Genomic DNA, 17711 nt, shown 5'->3' with positions numbered 1-17711 from the left:
TGACGTGGGGAAAAATACTCTGGGTAAGTGTTAACTCCCCCATTTCTTCCTCTCAGGTGGGAAAGGCAGGTAGCCTGGCAGGGAACAAGTGGGTGACCCATCAATGCTGGCAGGAAAGGCTACTTTCTAGATGGGAGGAGATAGGGGCCATACTTCCTGCAGACACGGCAATGGGGATTGGTTTTGCTTCTTTTTAATGTAAACAGAATACACAAACACGTTAAAAACCCCACAGGACACGAGAGAATACACAGAGATATATATATATAGGTATTTACAGACCCTCACAAACCCAGAGGAGAAGTGGCATCTCTGGCGAAGCGCAGCTTCCCTTCCTACCCCCTAACCCCATCCCAAATCAAAGCATTGAGGCAGATGTAGGAGCCTCTGCAACTGCTTCTGGATGAAACTTAGCAGGAGGCTGGAATGACATCAGAAACCCCCAAAGCAAAACCAAGATTCCAACTTTCTGGCCCTGGCCCATACCCTAAGCCCTCCTCCTCAGCAGGCTGACATGCCAAGAATCTTTGCATCTTGGGAAGAGTCAGCGTGACCCCTGCGATTCAGATGCAATGGCTTCCCAGCCCACTCCAGCTTTTCCCAGCCTTGGGCTGAATGAGAAATGAGCTGCAACCAACCGTGTCCAAGAGAAGAGGGTAGGGAGGAGTGAAGAAAGAGGGGATCCCAAGCTGAGAGCAGACTGCACTCAGAGCAGGACGCTGGGAATCAATGAGGGGCCAAATCTGGCCTCCCCCACCAGCCCAGCGTGTCCTAGGGAGGGCACCATGGGGCCATGCTGCCACCTGGAGGAAGGTGGGAGCATTGCACCCACGGACTGGGACAGCCCCTGGGGCACCTCCAGGTCACTCCCCCTTTCCTTGTCAGTCCCCTGCCCAGGAGCCTCACTGCAGCAGCTCCTCCCAAGAAATGGGCTTGGAGAAGACCTCCCTTTCTAACCAGAGGTCATAGTTCATCTGGAAGTCCTCAGGGAGGTCCACCCGCTGGCCCAGGACACTCTGTAGGCAGTTGTCCACAGGCAGGAAGTCCGGGTTGCTATGGGCCCGGTCGTACCGCCGGGCGTTGAAGCGTTCGATATTGGCACGGAGGGCACATTCCTCTGCCTGGAAGTCCCAAGGCCGGGCATCAAGATCTGGGACAAAGCAGGAAGACATGTTTAGGAGCCAAGCCCTTGTGGCAGCTCTCCCGGGTTCACTGAAGCTCGGGGCCAGGATGACTCTGGCTTGCAATGCTGTCAGCCCAGAGCAGAAGACTTCCAATCCCCATCCTCAGGAAGACTGACAGGACTTTTTACTTTGATACAAAAGAAAACCAGGTAAAAAGAGAGAGACCATATCTATAAAGAGGCCATGTTGCAGCTAGTGGGGACCCAGCTAGGGAGGGCCACGGAATGATACACTTCTCTGGAAGTCACATTCTCCCTGGATCTCTGGGATGGATGGCAGGAAGCTCATTGTCTCAGTTCCCTGGCCAGGGCCCCAGGGGCCACTCTGGCTCTGCACAAATTCACAGGGCACTGGGGCGCTGATGTGGTCACCTGGCCATGGGGCTGTGGGCAAGAAACCGAATGGAGTGGCAGCACGCTCAGGAAAGCCCAGGAAGAGCCCACTCCACTCTGAGGTGGCCGGCCAGACAGGAAGCACACATGTGGATACCCAACAGCTACAGGTATGAGGGAGGTACCCTGCTGGGAGCAAGGAACATAGGGGACAATGGGGCTAATGGGCCAAGATCCCTGTGTGGGACAGAGGCTGAGCTGAAGGGAAGCTGGATCAGGTTATGCAGAGACACTGGGCCAGCCTCACAAGCCTTGCTTAAGAGTTCAGAAGCTAATGAAGGATTTTACTTAGGGAGTTAGTGCCACAGGACCTGCTTTTTAAAAAGATCACAGGGGCTCAGTTTGAGGCACTGATAGAGGGGAAGAAAGGGAGGGCAAGGAAACCATCTGGTTCTGTGAGAATTTCAGTGGTCAGAACCGAGGCAGTGGTCGTGGGGAGAGAAAAGATGGGTAAGCGTCTTGTGACAGTTTCTGGAAAAGGAACTCCTTCAGGGGGACAGAGGAATGGGGGTGATCACATGTGCCAATCCCAGGCAGTTTCTCAACATCTTTCCTGGAGCTCTCAGCGGGATGGTACAGAGGCAGGACCTGGACTCTGCGGGTTCCTCAGAGGGAAAGGCGACCCCCAGCTTCGCACCAGAGCTTACCATTGCCATACGCCCAGTCGTCGTTCAGCCGATGCCGCACCTTCTGGTAGATGGCAGACATGGTCTTCATGTTGCTCTTCCGCCACTGCCGCCCCAGGTACTTGGTCTGCACCTTGAGCAGCTTGAGCACATACAGCTGCATCATGGCCTGCTTCACCTTGAGGGCGCGCTTCAGGATGGGGGCCGACTTGAACACCACCAGCATCTGGGAAGGGCCATGGAGGGCCGGGTTGCGGGCAGAGATTAACACCTGAACCGTGCCCTCTACTCACTGCTTCTGGGGTTATAGGCAGGGGAACTGACCATCTCTGTCTCCCCAGACTGAGGGGTTTCCCGGGACACTCCCACCACTTAAATCACGGGTCATCACGAAATCTGAGGCAAGCCGTTCCTACGTGCGCATATGTAAAATTTCCAAGGACTCATGGACATCCCCTCCCCAAAGGCATCCTGACTCAGGGTTAAGGGAGACTCCCAGAATCGTGGTTGTGGTACCACTGGAGATTAAGAGGACATAGAAAAATCCCTTCTCTATGTGTCCACCGGCATCAGGGCAAAACTGAGCCTCTTCTAGCTTCTAGTTCAACTCAGCAAGGAACCAGGAATGAGCCGTTAAATGCAAGGACATGGCTAAAGGCGTTGAGAAGGACGTAGGGGCAGCAGCGAGCCCGCCCTGGGGACACCCTGGGAGGGGACAGCACGGGGTGTGGCCCTCTGCCTAGACTTCCAAGTTGTGTGCCTGCTGACTATAATAGCTCACCATGGTCCTTGAGTGCTTCCACTTTGTCAGCTTGTTCAAGATCCGAAGCAGATTGATACAGGAAAAGAGGTTCCTCCAGCAAAACTGGTTATTGTCACCTGCCTCCTGCAGGGAGAATCCGGGAACAGTTATAACCCTCACAGCTGCAGGGGTTCAGCAGTGGCCAAGGCCCGCATGCCTCTCTCAGAACTGCCGGGTCTTCCTCTCCCCAGCCCTGGAGGACTGCTATCCCAGAGCTTGGCAGGGGTATGGAAGCTCCCTAGAAATTTTCTGCAGGACATGTGGAGCATGTGGATTTTGGAGACTGTGCCCTTAGCCCCCACACCTGGGGCACTGGCACCCACCTCAGAGCTGCACCCCACAGAGATCCAGCGTGGGAGAGGGAAGCAGCCAGGCCAGGGGAGCTCGGGGTCCATGAAGACCATGAAGAGCCCCTGAAGACCATGCTCCTGACCAACTACTCCCTACATCCACATCTTTCCCCTCGGCAAGCTCCCTCCTCTGGCCCTTCTATGCCCTCTCGGTGCTTTAAAAGCCAGCACTCAACAGTGACCTCACACTTGTGCACACCTCCATCCCCGTGTCGGGGGAGGCAGGCCCTCCATCAGCACCCCTCACGCCAAAGAAACAGCTGGGGAAGAGCACAGCCACTCACCAGACTCTCGGCGGTCAGCTCCGGCAGCTCGTGCACCACGCAGTGGGGGTAATCCAGGACAGAGATGCTGCAGAGAGCCAGGGCCCCCATCCTGAGCAAAGGCTAGGGGCTGGTGAAGCAGCTACAACAGGGCTGGCTCCTGGCCTTCCTCCCTCACTTGGGAGTGGAAGTAGGACTCTGCCTTATCTACACCCCTTGGTTCCCCCAGTTATAGGAAGATGAAATCCCTACTATCAGAGAGCTTGTAGGGTCCCTCTATGGCCAGAGACCAGCCTGCCATCTTGTAAGGTCCAGAGTCCCTGCTCTCCTCAAAGCAATGAGCCTGGGGCCTGGGGAGGGGGAAGATTTCTCAAGGTAATTAATGTACGCCAAACCCCTTGTGGAGACAGTGTCCGGATGAGAGCTCACCCTGCCGCACATTGTCAAATCTGCTGGCCCCAGGCGAGGGGCGGCAGGGGTAAGAGCAGACAGGGCCTCACGGTGCACATGGCAGAGCCCCTCAGAGATCAGGAAGCCCAGCCAGTCTCCTCAAAAAAGCACCAAACAGGGGCACCTGGGTGGGTCAGTGGGTTGAAGCCTCTGCCTTTGGCTTAGGTCGTGATCCCAGGGTCCTGGGATTGAGTCCCTATCAGGCTCTCTGCTCAGCGGGGAACCTGCTTTCCTTCCTCTCTCTCTGTCTACTTGTGATCTCTGTCAAATAAATAAATAAAATCTTTGAAAAGAAAAAAAAAAAAAGCACCAAACACTGAGGACAGCACTGGAGCCCAGGATGAGAACCTTCCTACCCAGCACAGATTGAGTCACCTGTCACTAGAGTAGCTTAGACTCAGACTGGACACACTGGCATTCTCCACAGCAGGAACCATGTCTCACTCATCTTTGTGTCCGGGGGCCTGGTGGAGTGCTGGCTTGTTGGGCTTGAGCAGGCTCAGGAGGCGAGGCCAGCAGGGAGCCCTGCCATCTGGCCATACCCACCCCTTCCTGCTCCCTCATCCTTATCACCTGTTCTTGGCGGTGATGTAGGACATGATGTTTTGATTGAAGAACTTCAGGATCAAAGGGATGCAGTTGGCAAACACCAGGTGCTGGGCCATGTATTCAAACTGAAACCAAAAGAAAAAACTAAGCATGCCCTTTAGGACCTCACCCTCCTTCCTCCAATGATAAAAGGCCTTGGTCGGAGACCTGTGTCTAAAAACATTCATGCAGAGCTCAAGGGGGTTTGAAAGTCAAGGCCTGGGTTCTTCAGGGCTGGAGGAGCAGCACTGTCTGAGGCCCTGGCCCAGTGAATAAGGCAGGCAGTCCCTGGAAGTACCTGGTAGACGTGGTTCAACTTAAAATGTTTGAGCAGCAACAGCAGGACAGCAGAAATGGCCTTAACAATGACCTCCTTGTGGCGGTTCACATCCACGCCCAGCTTCATGCTCTGCAACACCGTGGTGCTGGAAACACAGTTCCCTGGTGAGCCACCAGTGTGTACAGCACAGCCTTTCCTGGTGCTCACAGGAGACACGGGATTCCTGAGCCTTCCCTGGGCAGAGGCCGCCGCACCCCATTCCCCCCCACACCCAGACACCTGAGAGATCAGGCCCCAGGCTCCTCCCACCCACCCTACAGGCAGTCCAGCTCAGCACAATTTATTTCTTGTGAGGCCACAAACACATTCTTAGCCTGTTTCCCTCGCAAAATGAACTTCTCCTTTTTCAAGTTCTTCTTAAGTTTCTGCTACCATATGAACTTAGGTCCCTCAAAGTGTATTCTGTGGAACACTAGTACATTGAGACATTTCACACTATGGAGAAAAAAGGGCTTTGGCGTCAGATAAATTGAAGAAGCACTGAGTTCAATCAGTTTCTTCATTCAGGGCTTCTCACTGTAAATCTCTGTAAAAGGAGGTTTAGTATTTGACTCTGGAACCTTTCTTCCAAGGATCATCACGATGGCCTTGTGTTCTGGGACACTCCCTTTGGTATTAGCCAATCCCTGCCTCCTCCCTCACAGGGCCATCACTCAAGGGGCCCAAACCCCAGGGAGCTGGGAGGTACTGGCAGGCTGGCAGGAGGTCAGATCAAGGCCCAGGTCCTTCTCAAAGCATAAAATGATCTCGGTTTGTACTCTTGTATCAAAGCGATGAGGTCAGTGCCCCAGAGAAAAAGAACCCCTAAGGATTTCACCAGCGCCCTGAGATAACCCATAAATACTTTGTTTGCCAAATCACCGGTGAATAGGAAAGAACCCGCACCCCACTCAGGTTCGGCTGTTGGCTGGTAAAGTGTCCAGAAGCTCAACCTACGTGTCCTGGCTGTCCTGATCACACCACTTTCGAGGGAGGGTTTCAGGAAATGTCAAACACAGCCTGACTCATTTTACAGGGGAGGAAAGGACGTCTCCCCAGTTCACTCAGCGGCAGAGTCCGCATCAGAATCCAGGCCCACCACACTAAACCACTTCCCCAACCAGCAGAACTAAATATTTAATCCGATATAGTTTCTTTCTTCTGAGCCAGGAATACCCTAAACTTAACCTACAGAGAAACTGAGCCAAAGAGAGAAACAACCTAGCAAGACTGGGGCTCAAAGGGAAACACTCCCCTTTCCCCTCTACCCGGGAGGCCCCGACCTGCGCCATTCACGGGAACACCACTCACGGCATCTCCTCAGGCAGGACATCTGCTAAGATGTTGATTGAGTCCGTTTTGGCCTTTGAGGTGGGGGCCGCAGCCAGCAGAATCTTCAGCAGCGCGATCTGGGGAGAGGCAGACCTGAGCCCTGAGAGGCGGTCCTTCCAGAGGAGCGCAGGTGGGTGGCAAAAGGGGCTGAAGGACACCGGCAGGGCACACTCTCAAGGCCAGTGTAGTGGGCAGGGACACCAAAGGGGCCCCAGACCGAAAGCCCTCCTGAGCAGGAGGTAAGAGCCCAAGAACAGGAGCACTCACCATGTACTGAGGCAGGCTGGGAAGCAAGCCTTGGTACAGGGTTTCTGCAGGTACTTGCTCTACTTCCTCTTCTCCCTTTTAACACAACAGGTACAAATAGAGATCCCCCCATCCCGACTGGTCTCCTGAGCCAGCTTGCTAGACATATGTAAGTAACAATGTAAATAATGACATTGATCATGACAGCAAACATTGAGTAATACAACATGTGAGGCACTTTACCTGTATTAACTCATTTAATCCTTTCTGCAACTCTTGTGAAGAAGGTACTATTACTACTCCCATTCTATGGGCGAGCAAACCAAAGCACAGTAAGATCCAGTAACTTGCCTGAGTGGCCACCTACTGAGTGGTGGAGCGGGAGTCAGAAGCAGGTGACAGACTCAGAGTCTGTGCTCTTGACCCCCACACTAGACACATGCCACCCCTGCAGCGGGAGTAAGACTGGGAGCTTTGAGGGCAGGGCCTGGGGCAGCTTTGCGATCTGGGCCCAGCACTGTTCCTAGTGCCTAGGAACAGCTGGGGGTCCGGTGGCCAGAGAAAGCCTCAGACTCACCCCTGAGAGGGGAGAGCGAAGGTACTCCTCCTCCATCTGGGCCTGGACCTCTGCAATCGATGTGTACTTGTGCTGGAGAGAGAGAGAGCAGAGAAACACCTCTCATTCTCTGGCCGAAGCCCCACACCCTGGCAAAGACCCTACTCAATTTTCTTCAAACACAATCTTCTCAAAGAGGGCTAAGTCACCACAAAGATCCCTAACTCAAAACCTGAAATATTTTTCTAAGTGGGCATGTTTTCTTAAACCCAGCCTAAAACCCACATGACAGATTAGAAAACAACAAAGGAGAAAGGGGCTTTCAGATAACTATAGAGCCAGCAGAAAACTATCAGAGGGGAGTCATGGATTCAGAAAAGCCAAGCAGCACAGGACCGACTTAGCCCACTTATACCATAAATCTCAAAAATACACTTCAAAAAACTACATCAACATTTCCACTCCTGATACATTGTCAGGGGAGACACCTCTTTCCCACTCTTGATGCTTCCTCCCACATGGAGAGTGTCAAAAACCCCTACTCTCCCACCCCGTTCCACCACTCCCTCTCCTTTTGCCAACTGGTGAGTATCAGGGGAAGTACAGGACTTTGAGCCCAGCCAACTACTCTTTTCTCTTTAGAAAAAAGAAAAGCCTATGTTCATGTTCACTTCTGTTCCTCAACCAGGCTTAGGAGGGTTCCAGCACCACCTGGCCCTGGGTAGAGTCTGCCTAATTCTGGAAGTAAAACATAGGGTGCATATCACTGCTGTGTTCTCATGCCTCATTGTCCAGTCGCTCTATTAGCAATAAAGTTGGTGATTCAATTGCCATCTGTCTGCTCCTCTATCTCAACTGCTTAGAACTTGGACTCAGAAAAGGGAGGGCAATTTATTGGGCCCTTTAAAACACCAACTATCAAGTAATATCTCTAATAAACTCCCAGTCAAGTCCCCAACAAAAACTCAGCTAAAATAAGTAAAACTACAAAGAGCTGTATTAAAGGGCATTGCCACAGCCCACCCATGCCTCCACTCCAGGTTCCTTCAGGCAAACAACACTCTTCAAAAGGTTTCTCCCAATGGACTGCTCTCACTTTACTCACTTGGGACCAAAGTAGGTCAAAAGCTCATTCAAAGCCACCTACCTGTTTCAGAGTCTTGATGCTTTCGTGGATTGGCCTGGGCAGCCCCACCACTGTGTTTGTATCACTGGAGAATAAAGAAAACCTGTGTTAAGCCTAGACAGCAATTTGCCTCGATCCCTAAACACCAAAGGCCAGGAGAAAGAACTCCCATTACCTCTTTCTTCAAAAGGAAGTCAGATCACACTCACCTGCCTAGAGTGTAACCTATAAACTTGCTGCGGCTGGACTCGAGGAACATCTCAATGTCCTTCTCTCTGCCAAAGACAAAGACAAGGTTTTTACAAAATGTTATCTCAAGGTGTCATGGTCAATAGAACACAGAATGCACAAGAAGCCAGGAAAAACGGTATCCCACCATTATTTTTCTTTTTAGGCGGAAGAAAAAAAGAAAAGAAAGAAAACAAACAAATCAACTGAAATCTTCAGACTATTTTAAAGTCCTTTATAATGTTGTTGGATCTATAACCTGAAAATATTATGTGTAACTAGTTTACCGGTAAAATTAAGGTGCTACATCAAACTGAAAAGGACACCTTATTCAGCTAGTGAGTCTGTCAAAAGAATTTCTCAAATATCTAAAGTCATTACAACCATTAGATCTATCAAATACAGCTATTTTGCTATGCGTCCTGGGTCCATCTTAAACAGCTGCCACGTCTTGCATTTCCTGACGACTAGCTCTACATTGCTATCAGATATCACTGAAAACTGGAGTTTCAAATCAAGAAACTGACTTTTGTATCCTTTCACATGTCCACCAATTTCGTAAGTTGGTGGCTTTTTTAAAAAAGACTTTATTTCTCCATTAGAGAGTGAGCGAGCGAGAGCACAGGCAGGGGAGGGGCAAAGGGAGAGGGAGAAGCAGACTCCCCGCTGAACAAGAAAGCCTGATGCCTGGGCTCAATCCTAGGACTCCAGAAGCAGGACCTGAGCCAAAGAGATGCTTAACTAACTGAGCCACCCAGGCGCCCCTAGCTGGCACCTTTTCAAACAGATACCATTTCTATACACCCAGCACATTCCCACCTATTGATTCATTCACACATACCTCAAACACCTTAATTATGATTCTAAAAACTCTTCCTTATTCTTTAATTTTTCTGTTAAAAACACATACAACCCCAGGGCAAGTGGAGATGGGTTCAGTTACCTGTCCTGGTTCTCCCCTTCATTAGTACGGCTAGCCAAAAACTAACTCACATTACTGATTTAAGAGCCATACACGGGTTTCTCTGAGCAAGGCCAGCGCCCTGAGACCTCTGGGCCAACACAGAGTACTTTAAGGAGCTTCATCCCGGAGCCAAAGTCAGCCTGGCCCTGTAGAGGACCTCCTGCTGGGGCTGGGAGGCCTCTGGTTTTAGGAGCCACAAGTGTGCCAGACATCTGAACCTCACCTGACCTTGGGAGCCCACGGAAGCCCCTTTGGGCAGGTGAGCCTGTCAGTCTGAGGCTGCTGTAACGGGGGAGGCATCACTTCATCCCGCTCAAGGGGGAATGTCTCCCCCTCCAGACTGTTGTCATCATCATTCTCCTCTTCCTCTTCCCGAGAGTCATCAGCCTTGTAGGGATCCCGCTCATTGAAGGCATCCAAGTTGTCCTGTTTTATCAGTGCCTGAAAAGAGAGGGAAAGGGAATCAGACAAGCGCCAACCGAGCAACTGTAAAGGCCAGAAGGCTAGAGAGGCTATAACAAAGAAAAGTGGCAGGCGGAGCCAAGCGCAGGGGAAAAACCTGAGAGGAAGGCCAGGCTGGGCCCGAAAGGCTTTTCTTGCCCCAGTGTCTCAAAAGTGCCATGCTGTGAGTACCCACGGTCAACCAGACCCTGGGTTAGAGACACAGTGTCCCTGGCCCAGAAGCCTTCATTTGGACTAGCTGGTCAGAGAGGATTTCCAACAAGCCCGCTTACCCAGGGAGCATGTTGCCATGTGCTGTGCACCTTGGGACCCTTGGGACTCACAGGGGACATCCGTCACCCTCACCTTGTGTTCCCGACGGCCCCGCTTCTGCTGCTGCTCAATCAGGTCCGAGGCAGACGCTGGCGGAGAGGCAGCCCTCATGTTGCGGATCACCTTGATGCTGTCCTCAGGCAGCGGGGGAAGACCCAGGACCATGCGCTTCTCAGCCTTCATGCTCTGGAGCTCCTCAAAGCCACCCAGGGTGCACTGTATCACGGACAAGGGCAGGCCAGGCTCAACACCTCCACAAGTGGGTCCCCAAGCCCTGCGTGACACCACAACCTGCACCAATCTCTCAAGAAGGGACTAAACCCATTCACACGAGGATCTAGCAACACCAACGTGGGAGCAGAGCAGTCAGACCAAGGGAAGGAGACATGCAGGCTGACTGAGCTAGTGGCCATGCTTTGCTCCGTATGATACACTCATCATATCAGGTGGGCAGACTGAAGAGCCTACTCCTTCAGGTTCCTAGAAGAGACTGTGAGAGTCAAACGCTTCAAAGGCTATACATGCCAGTCTTTCAAAATGGTGATACACTGTTACATACTCCCCCACAAAAAAACCCAGGCTCCCTCTCATCATGCCCCTAGAAGCCAGACCCCAGTGGTATTCAGCTTTTGTCTCTGGCTTCAGTGAAGCTTTGACCTCTGACCAAAATAAAATGTGCACACCGTTCTAAAGAGGCCCTAACCTCCCTGAGCCTGGCTCTGCAGAGCTGGTCTGCTCTGGAAGGAGGAGGTGAGCCCCAGGGGTAAGGAGGAACCCCATCTGCAGCTCCACTGGGTGCAGAAGGGCGCTGGGCAGGTTGCTGGCCATTCCTCCCCCAGCCAGAAACAAGTTCTACACAACCCCCTGAGGAAGAGAGCACTAGCACAAGGCTTGCTCTTGCTTCCCTCAAGGGACCTCTGACCGAGGGGAACCAATTACACCAGCTCTAGTTCTGTCTCCAATCACTTCATACACTCTAGGTTCGGAAGCAGCCTGTCTGGGGAGAAGGTATTTTATGACTAAAGGAGCAGCTTGTAGGTGTCAGGGAGCCAACAATCTGTTCTGACCAAAGGGCCAAGTCCTCTTCAGCTACAGTGAGACAAAAGTGCTGTTTTGTTTTAAACCTCAGTTTTATAGTTTAGTTATTTATCAATTTATATAGAGTTTATCACATAATTCAATGTTTAAAAGGATATATAGTGAAAAGTCTGTCTCCTGGCCTGACCCCTACCAGCTGAGTTCCCCTTCAAGGAGGTACTCACCAATACTGTTTTCCAGAGCAGCAAGAGAACTTTCTTCATGGGGAAGTGAGGGGCATGGCCGCTGCAAAATTTGGTCACCATCCCAAACAGCATGATGGCAAATGGTTCATTGTTGTACAGGGGGGAACCTAGAGGCAACACAGAGGGATCAGGACCACCAGCAGAACAGGACCCTCCCAAAGGCCAGCAGCCTCGGCTCCCAGGCAGGGTCTCAACACCCCAGGGTTTCCAGGGCCCTACCCAGCTCAGCCCTGAAGGTCTGTCGCATGGTCCTCCACTCAGCCTTATCACCCTCACACTCCTGATGAACAGTCTCCACAATCAGGTACATGATGTTAAGCAGGACCCTGGGAATAAGAGCCAGCTCATAATGTTGCACAATCGTGAAGCAAGGGAGCGTCCTGGCTTCTCCATGGTCCAGCTAATGTGAGGAAAGCATGTGCACAAAGGCTAGTTGGTGGCGGAGGGCTGTGACACAGAGCAAACTTAGAGTCCCACAGAATGCCCCTTGGAGTGGCCTTTCTTGTCCTCTGCTGTTAAGGGCATGACAGATCTTACTCTGCTTTGCATGCCAGCATCGAGCTAGGTGTTCATCCAAGCAGGCACTTCATCAATGGTTGCTGACTGGATGAATATGAACAAGAATGGCCCAAAGCATTTCTGGCCCTAAGCTACCCTGAGCAAGAAGAGCTCAGAGGTGGGAGCAAGCTGTGGAAGTAGATGCCAGGTCAAACAAAGCAGCACAGGGTCAAAGCAAAAACAAGACCACGCAAGTGCTACCATGCTGGAGTGGAAACTGGGAGCCAGGGGTAGTACCCAGGGACGGGACCACAGTGGGGAACACCATGAACACCCAGTCTGAAAACTACCAAGCTCATAGAGACAGATGCTAGGCCTCACAAAATGGGAAGGTGACCCCATTGTTCAGCAGCTGCTATTACTGCCTGTGGGCAGGACATCGTAAGGGAGATGGGGGTCAAGCTGCGCAGCAGAGGGTGGAGCCCGAGGAGCCACACGGCATGCATTCCATCAAGCACAAAGCATCACACCAGCAAGTTGTCAGCAGCAGCGTGGGCAGGAGGCCACACGTCACTTGGGCTCTATTAAGTGGCCTTACCCTAGATTTCCTGCTGGAGCAGTTCTCAGCCGAGCCCCACCAAGGGAGAGCCCCCACCCCCGACCCACATGGCCAACTCAGGACACATGGAGATGGGCGAGCACAGAAGGATCACACACATAGCAAGGGCTCCCAAAGACATCCTTCCATTCCCGGCTCTGATCTCATTCTTAGGGAGCCTAAGCCAGCTGCCTGCCTCACCTCAGGTCTGTGCTGTCTGCCAGGGAGATGGCCGGCTTCCTCACTGCGCTGCTGCAGGCCGCACTGTTGCTGCAGGAGACATCTGGGAGTCAGGCCCTCCCCCAGGAAGGAAGACAAGGAGTTGCCCGGACAAGGGCCGCCCAGTGGGGGAATGAAATGCTACGATAAGTGCTTCGACTGCAGAAGAGCCCACGGTTCAACCCGACTAGTCAGAACAGAGCCTGGGACCACCCCGTCAGCCCCACTTGGCCCATTCCCCCTTCTCAAAACCACTGAGCTCTGCCAGCCCTGTCCCTTCAGCCCCTGCCTCCCCTTCCCTATTCCAGCTCCTCAGAAGAACTCACTCTATCTCCATGTTCAGAAGCTCCACCAATGCATTGAACGTGCCCACTTCCAGGAGCAGAAAGATGTTGTAGCGCATCCAGGACTGCACTTCTGCCTCCGAGCTGCACTCTCCAAACGTGCCTGCAAACACAGGCACAGCTCGCAGGGGCCCTCCCAGGATCGCACTGGACGGCATCACTGAAAACTGCTGCAGGGTGCCTGGGGGGCCCGCTCAGTACCTTGGGCAACATAGAGAATTGCTCGAGCCACCTTGAGTCTTTTCTCCCTGGCAGTGACTTCCAGGCCATCCAGGAGCCTCATGGCATGAGTACGGTGCTGGTTGGTATCCAGCTCAGTCCATTTCTTATCTGTTACTGTGGGGCAAGAGACCAGGAGCACTTGAGCCCAGAAAAATCCTCACGATGGAATGAACCTATGTTAACTCACCACATTCAAGACTGTCACAAGGCCAGAACACTCAGAGAGAGAAGTTAACTCACTAGGTAAGGCAGAAGGTCATGTACTGCTCTACAAATTTCCAGACTAACACACTGCTGTTTTTTGATGCAATTTTAATCACATAAAGATTTCCTCCCAGTACTCACACTCTGCAAAGCCACCACCAGAACACCAGCAAGCCCACCCTAAAGGTCACATGGGGCCTGGCACAATCATGGTTTGGCAGGTTTCTTGGGCCAGTCCAGGATGACTCAAGTCACTCAGATGACTAAGAGAAGCCCTGCAGCTCTCAGGACTCTGGGTCAAAGAAACCAAGAAGTGCGGAGAATCATCTCACCATGGATCCGGAAGTCCTCCTCAAAGCATTTTCGATTCATCAGGAATTCTGGCCCTTCTGTGTAGCTGTACAGCTCTATCAAGAACAAAGTCTCATCAGCTCCATGTCCACATGCCACAGCAGGTCTTGTCCATAGCAGAGACTATAAGGCATTTGCCTCTAGGCTCCACTCTCTCCCTGAGTCACAGTGACTCTTGGACTATCCAGTTACTAAGGGGGTCTTAGTGCTCTGACATGCACAGTGGAGAGAATGCAAACTCCCCTTGCAGCACACAATCAGAATGCTGGTTACACAAAAGTCCAGGCATTTCCAGTCTGGTGCACATCAATCCCACCATGCCACGCAAGGCGGACTGCCGCCATGGACATGTGCCTCTCAAATGGCCATGATCTCCTAACTAGGACCTGTACTATGGAGGCCTGAGAAGCAGCTCAGGCTAGCCTAATGTTACATGTGAGTAGTAGTGGCGGCAACACATGTGCACAGATGCAGGCACACCTGTTGGCAGACCTCATGCACGACCTACTGCTCCAGAAGAAACCACTGTCAGGCAGATAGTGTATGGCCCAGGAGCACCACTGTCTGTGACTAGGCCACAGCCAGCTTAGCTGACCACAGCAGAGAGGCTTCACCAAAGCAAAGGAAAAACCAAAGTTATGAGATACACAGAGCTGGAACCCCATAATTAACATGTATGTATATGTGTGTGTGTGTGTGTGTGTGTGTGTGTGTGTGTATGCAAGTTTATACAACTGATATATATGTATATATATCACTAGGTAACCAAAGGAAAAAATGAACTCCAAAATGACATTCATTCTTAATTTTATTAAAGATCAATACAGAAAAAAAAATCCTAAATAATAAGAAGGTCTGTGCTTTACCCGAGAGCTCTGCAGCCCACTTGTCTGTGTCAGCATATTCAAACTCGAGATCTGGTGACTCGGAATAGCCCTGAGGAGGAGAGGAGACAGTAATGCAAAAGACCACAGTGAGTGTTTTCTGAAGGAGGAAATAATATGCGTCTATAGACACTGCTGTGTTACAAGACACCACTGCCTCCAATTTGCTGGGGTTTTATCACATTTTGTCTCCGGGGCTAGCTCAGGTTTCCCTATTGGGCCCTTACAGAGCACCTTCCACTTTCCCTTTAAGAGCACAACTTCTAATTATATGCCAGCATGTGTATTTGTTTTGTGTCTGTCTCTCCACAATATGCAAGTTCCATTCCTTGAGAAGGAGAACTTTGTCCACTCTGTTCACCAGTGACTTCACAATGCCCAGCATACTACCTCGCCTGAATGAATGAATGAATGAATTTTTTAAAAAAGATTTTATTTATTTATTTGACAGAAATCACAAGTAGGCAGAGAGGCGGGCAGAAAGGGTAGGGGGGGGGCAGACTCCCTGCTGAGCAGAGAGCCAGAAGCAGGGCTCGATCCCAGGACTCTGGGATCATGACCTGAACCTAAGGTAGAGGCTTAACCCACTGAGCCACCCAGGCGCCCTGAATGAAGAGTTTATAGTCAAATAAAATCTTGTGAGATAAATGAACACAGAACTTCTAAGTGTTCTGTGCAGTGAATGACCCCTTCCATACAATGCTAAGATTCCGGAAGCTTCGCTTCTTTCTGGCTAGTAGTAGGCCATCAACAGCTCAGGACAAAATGAGTATTGATACGCTCAGTTTTCCTGCCCTTTTCTCAAATTTCAGTGAGAACTGACAGAGAAGGCGCAGTCTAACAGAATGGTTTCCCTCCCAGACACACAGGAGAGAATGTGACAGAGAATCTTTTCACTGGTGGGGATAGGTGATCACTGAGAACACACCTTGTGCTGGGAAGAGAGAAGAGGTGACAAAGTAGGTAAAGTCTTCAGGCCTAATTATAAGCTACTTAGGAAGACAAAGACCACCCACAGAATGACATAACAAACCCAGACACTGAAAAACAAGAAGAACTCTACTGTCAGAGGCAACAGACTGCACACTTTCACAAGTTCCTGAGCTTCAGTTCATTTATGGAATGGGGATGACAAAAATCTATCTTGAAGGTTTTTAAGGACTAATCAAAATTATGTAGCACACAGTGGGCTCTCATCAAGTGATGTCCTCCCTGTCCTCCAGGCATTGCTCAGGCTACCAGGCTACTGATTCCAGCTTTGCCCCAAGAGAGAGTGCAGCACAGACATCTCTAAGAAAATAAATTGAAACAGATCTCTCAGCTTAAGTGTTCATTGGCTGGCCTTCCACGTGTTGAGTCTATATGGAAATTAAAGGATAGAAGGAGAAATTCAAATGCATCAAAGGGTATTTATTTGATCTTTCAAGACAACCTAGAAAAATTTTAAACCGTAACTCCTCTCCTGATAAGGGTGGGCTCACCCCCATACTTTCATAATCCTCCCACCCCACCAGGCAAAGGCTCCTAAAAAGTCAGCTTCACTGCTTTTTCAAATAATTCCCATCAAGCTCAGTGCACCTCTATTTTGGACTTGCCAAATTTTGACACGCTTTGCCAGAGATCTGTACTTGACAACAAAATACAAAAGCTTGAGAGGAATTGATTTCACTTATCTTCAGCCTTTGGTATGACTGGTATACTGCGTCTGGACAAGGAGGAATTCCCTCTCAGTATTAAGAGCTTTACTGCTGATCAGCCTCTGAGTTCTCTCGTAAAGACGACCTCACAGTAAATACTCTGGGAACGTACTGATTAAGAAGCCCTAAAATGCTGCGACGTGCGTGTCTTCATTCATGAAATCTACATTGGGAGGGAGTGGGAGGAATTCTTTAACTCGGGGTGAGGTGACTAGTCAGCTTCAGACTACGGTGTCTCGGGAACCGGAGGAACAGCCCACTAGCAAGAAAGGGAATGCTGAGCCCTAATGCCTGTTTACAATGTATATTTGTGATCGTTAACACTTCAGCATCTGGCGCACTAGGCACTGTGAAACTATGGCCTGGACCTGTAAATAGCTAAGGTCAGACCGAACTGGGAATGTTACCTCCGCCTACTCTCAAATCTCCGGACGAGTAGTACTATTAGTGATAATTAGCTCCGTCCGGCTTCCAGTTCCCTTCCCTGCCCACACACACCGCCCACCGCACGCTGCGGAGCCCACAGGACCAGGCTACAGAGATGATTAGGGATGTGGGTGCAGCCGCCCGCCCCTGGAGCGCACTCACTCCAGTAGACCACGGATTCCTCACCCCCGAACTGGGACCGGGTGCGGCTTCCCCAGGAGCTGGGGCCTGGAGGCCGCACCCTTAGCCCCGGCCCCAGAGAAGAACACGAGGAGTCGCTGGCTCCGGGAGGTTCTGGCTAACGACGGAGCTCGGGGATGGGACCCCGGCTTCACGCCCCCGGCCCCAGGGGTGCCAACCTTGCTTCCTGCTCCTTTCACTGTAGAATGACAACTCTCCCACCGGGCTCTAACCCTCCGGAAGCCCAGCTGGAACCCGAAAGCGGCCCCGGGCCCGGGTCCCCCGCCGTCACCCGCCCGGGGCTATACTCGCCCCCCGAAGCTCCTTACCTCCGAGTCTTTGCGCTGGTTGCGATTGAACTCTCGGGCTTTCCCCCCGGGCAGGAGGCCCCCGCCGGCCCGCGGGGCTCCGGGTGGAGGCTGCGCGGTTGCCGGTGGCGGAGGTGGTGGCGGCTGAGGCTGTTTGTTGTTCATGATCAGCGGGCCGGGACTGCCGGCTGCCGGCTCCATCTTGGCTGCTCCACACCCCCAGCTCAATTCACGGACTGTAGCCGAGATGCAACTCTCGCGTGATTTCGTCCAGGAACCCTCCCTGGGGTCGCCATA

At 51.7% G+C, this 17711-nt stretch overlaps 1 protein-coding gene across 1 annotated transcript; it reads right to left on the bottom strand.

The window, feature by feature from the left end:
* Positions 1–177: 177 nt before the first annotated feature.
* On the bottom strand, positions 178–17654 carry STRIP1 (striatin interacting protein 1). The gene is made up of 21 exons (XM_059375671.1): positions 17436–17654; positions 14786–14855; positions 13901–13975; positions 13344–13478; positions 13125–13245; positions 12781–12849; positions 11703–11809; positions 11463–11590; positions 10234–10416; positions 9650–9867; positions 8444–8509; positions 8256–8319; positions 7130–7201; positions 6574–6648; positions 6286–6383; positions 4954–5080; positions 4641–4741; positions 3639–3705; positions 2984–3088; positions 2224–2428; positions 178–1150 (listed from the first exon to the last, which is right to left on the bottom strand). The coding sequence occupies exons 1-21, from the start codon at positions 17613–17615 to the stop codon at positions 903–905; spliced, it is 2514 nt and encodes an 837-aa protein (XP_059231654.1). The 5' UTR covers positions 17616–17654; the 3' UTR covers positions 178–902.
* Between the last annotated feature and the right edge of the window lie 57 nt (positions 17655–17711).

The sequence above is a fragment of the Mustela nigripes genome, chromosome 14 (assembly GCF_022355385.1).
Source record: "Mustela nigripes isolate SB6536 chromosome 14, MUSNIG.SB6536, whole genome shotgun sequence".
Lineage (NCBI taxonomy): Eukaryota > Metazoa > Chordata > Mammalia > Carnivora > Mustelidae > Mustela > Mustela nigripes.
Note: the sequence above shows the minus strand (reverse complement) of the source record. Positions and strands in the feature narration are given on the sequence as shown.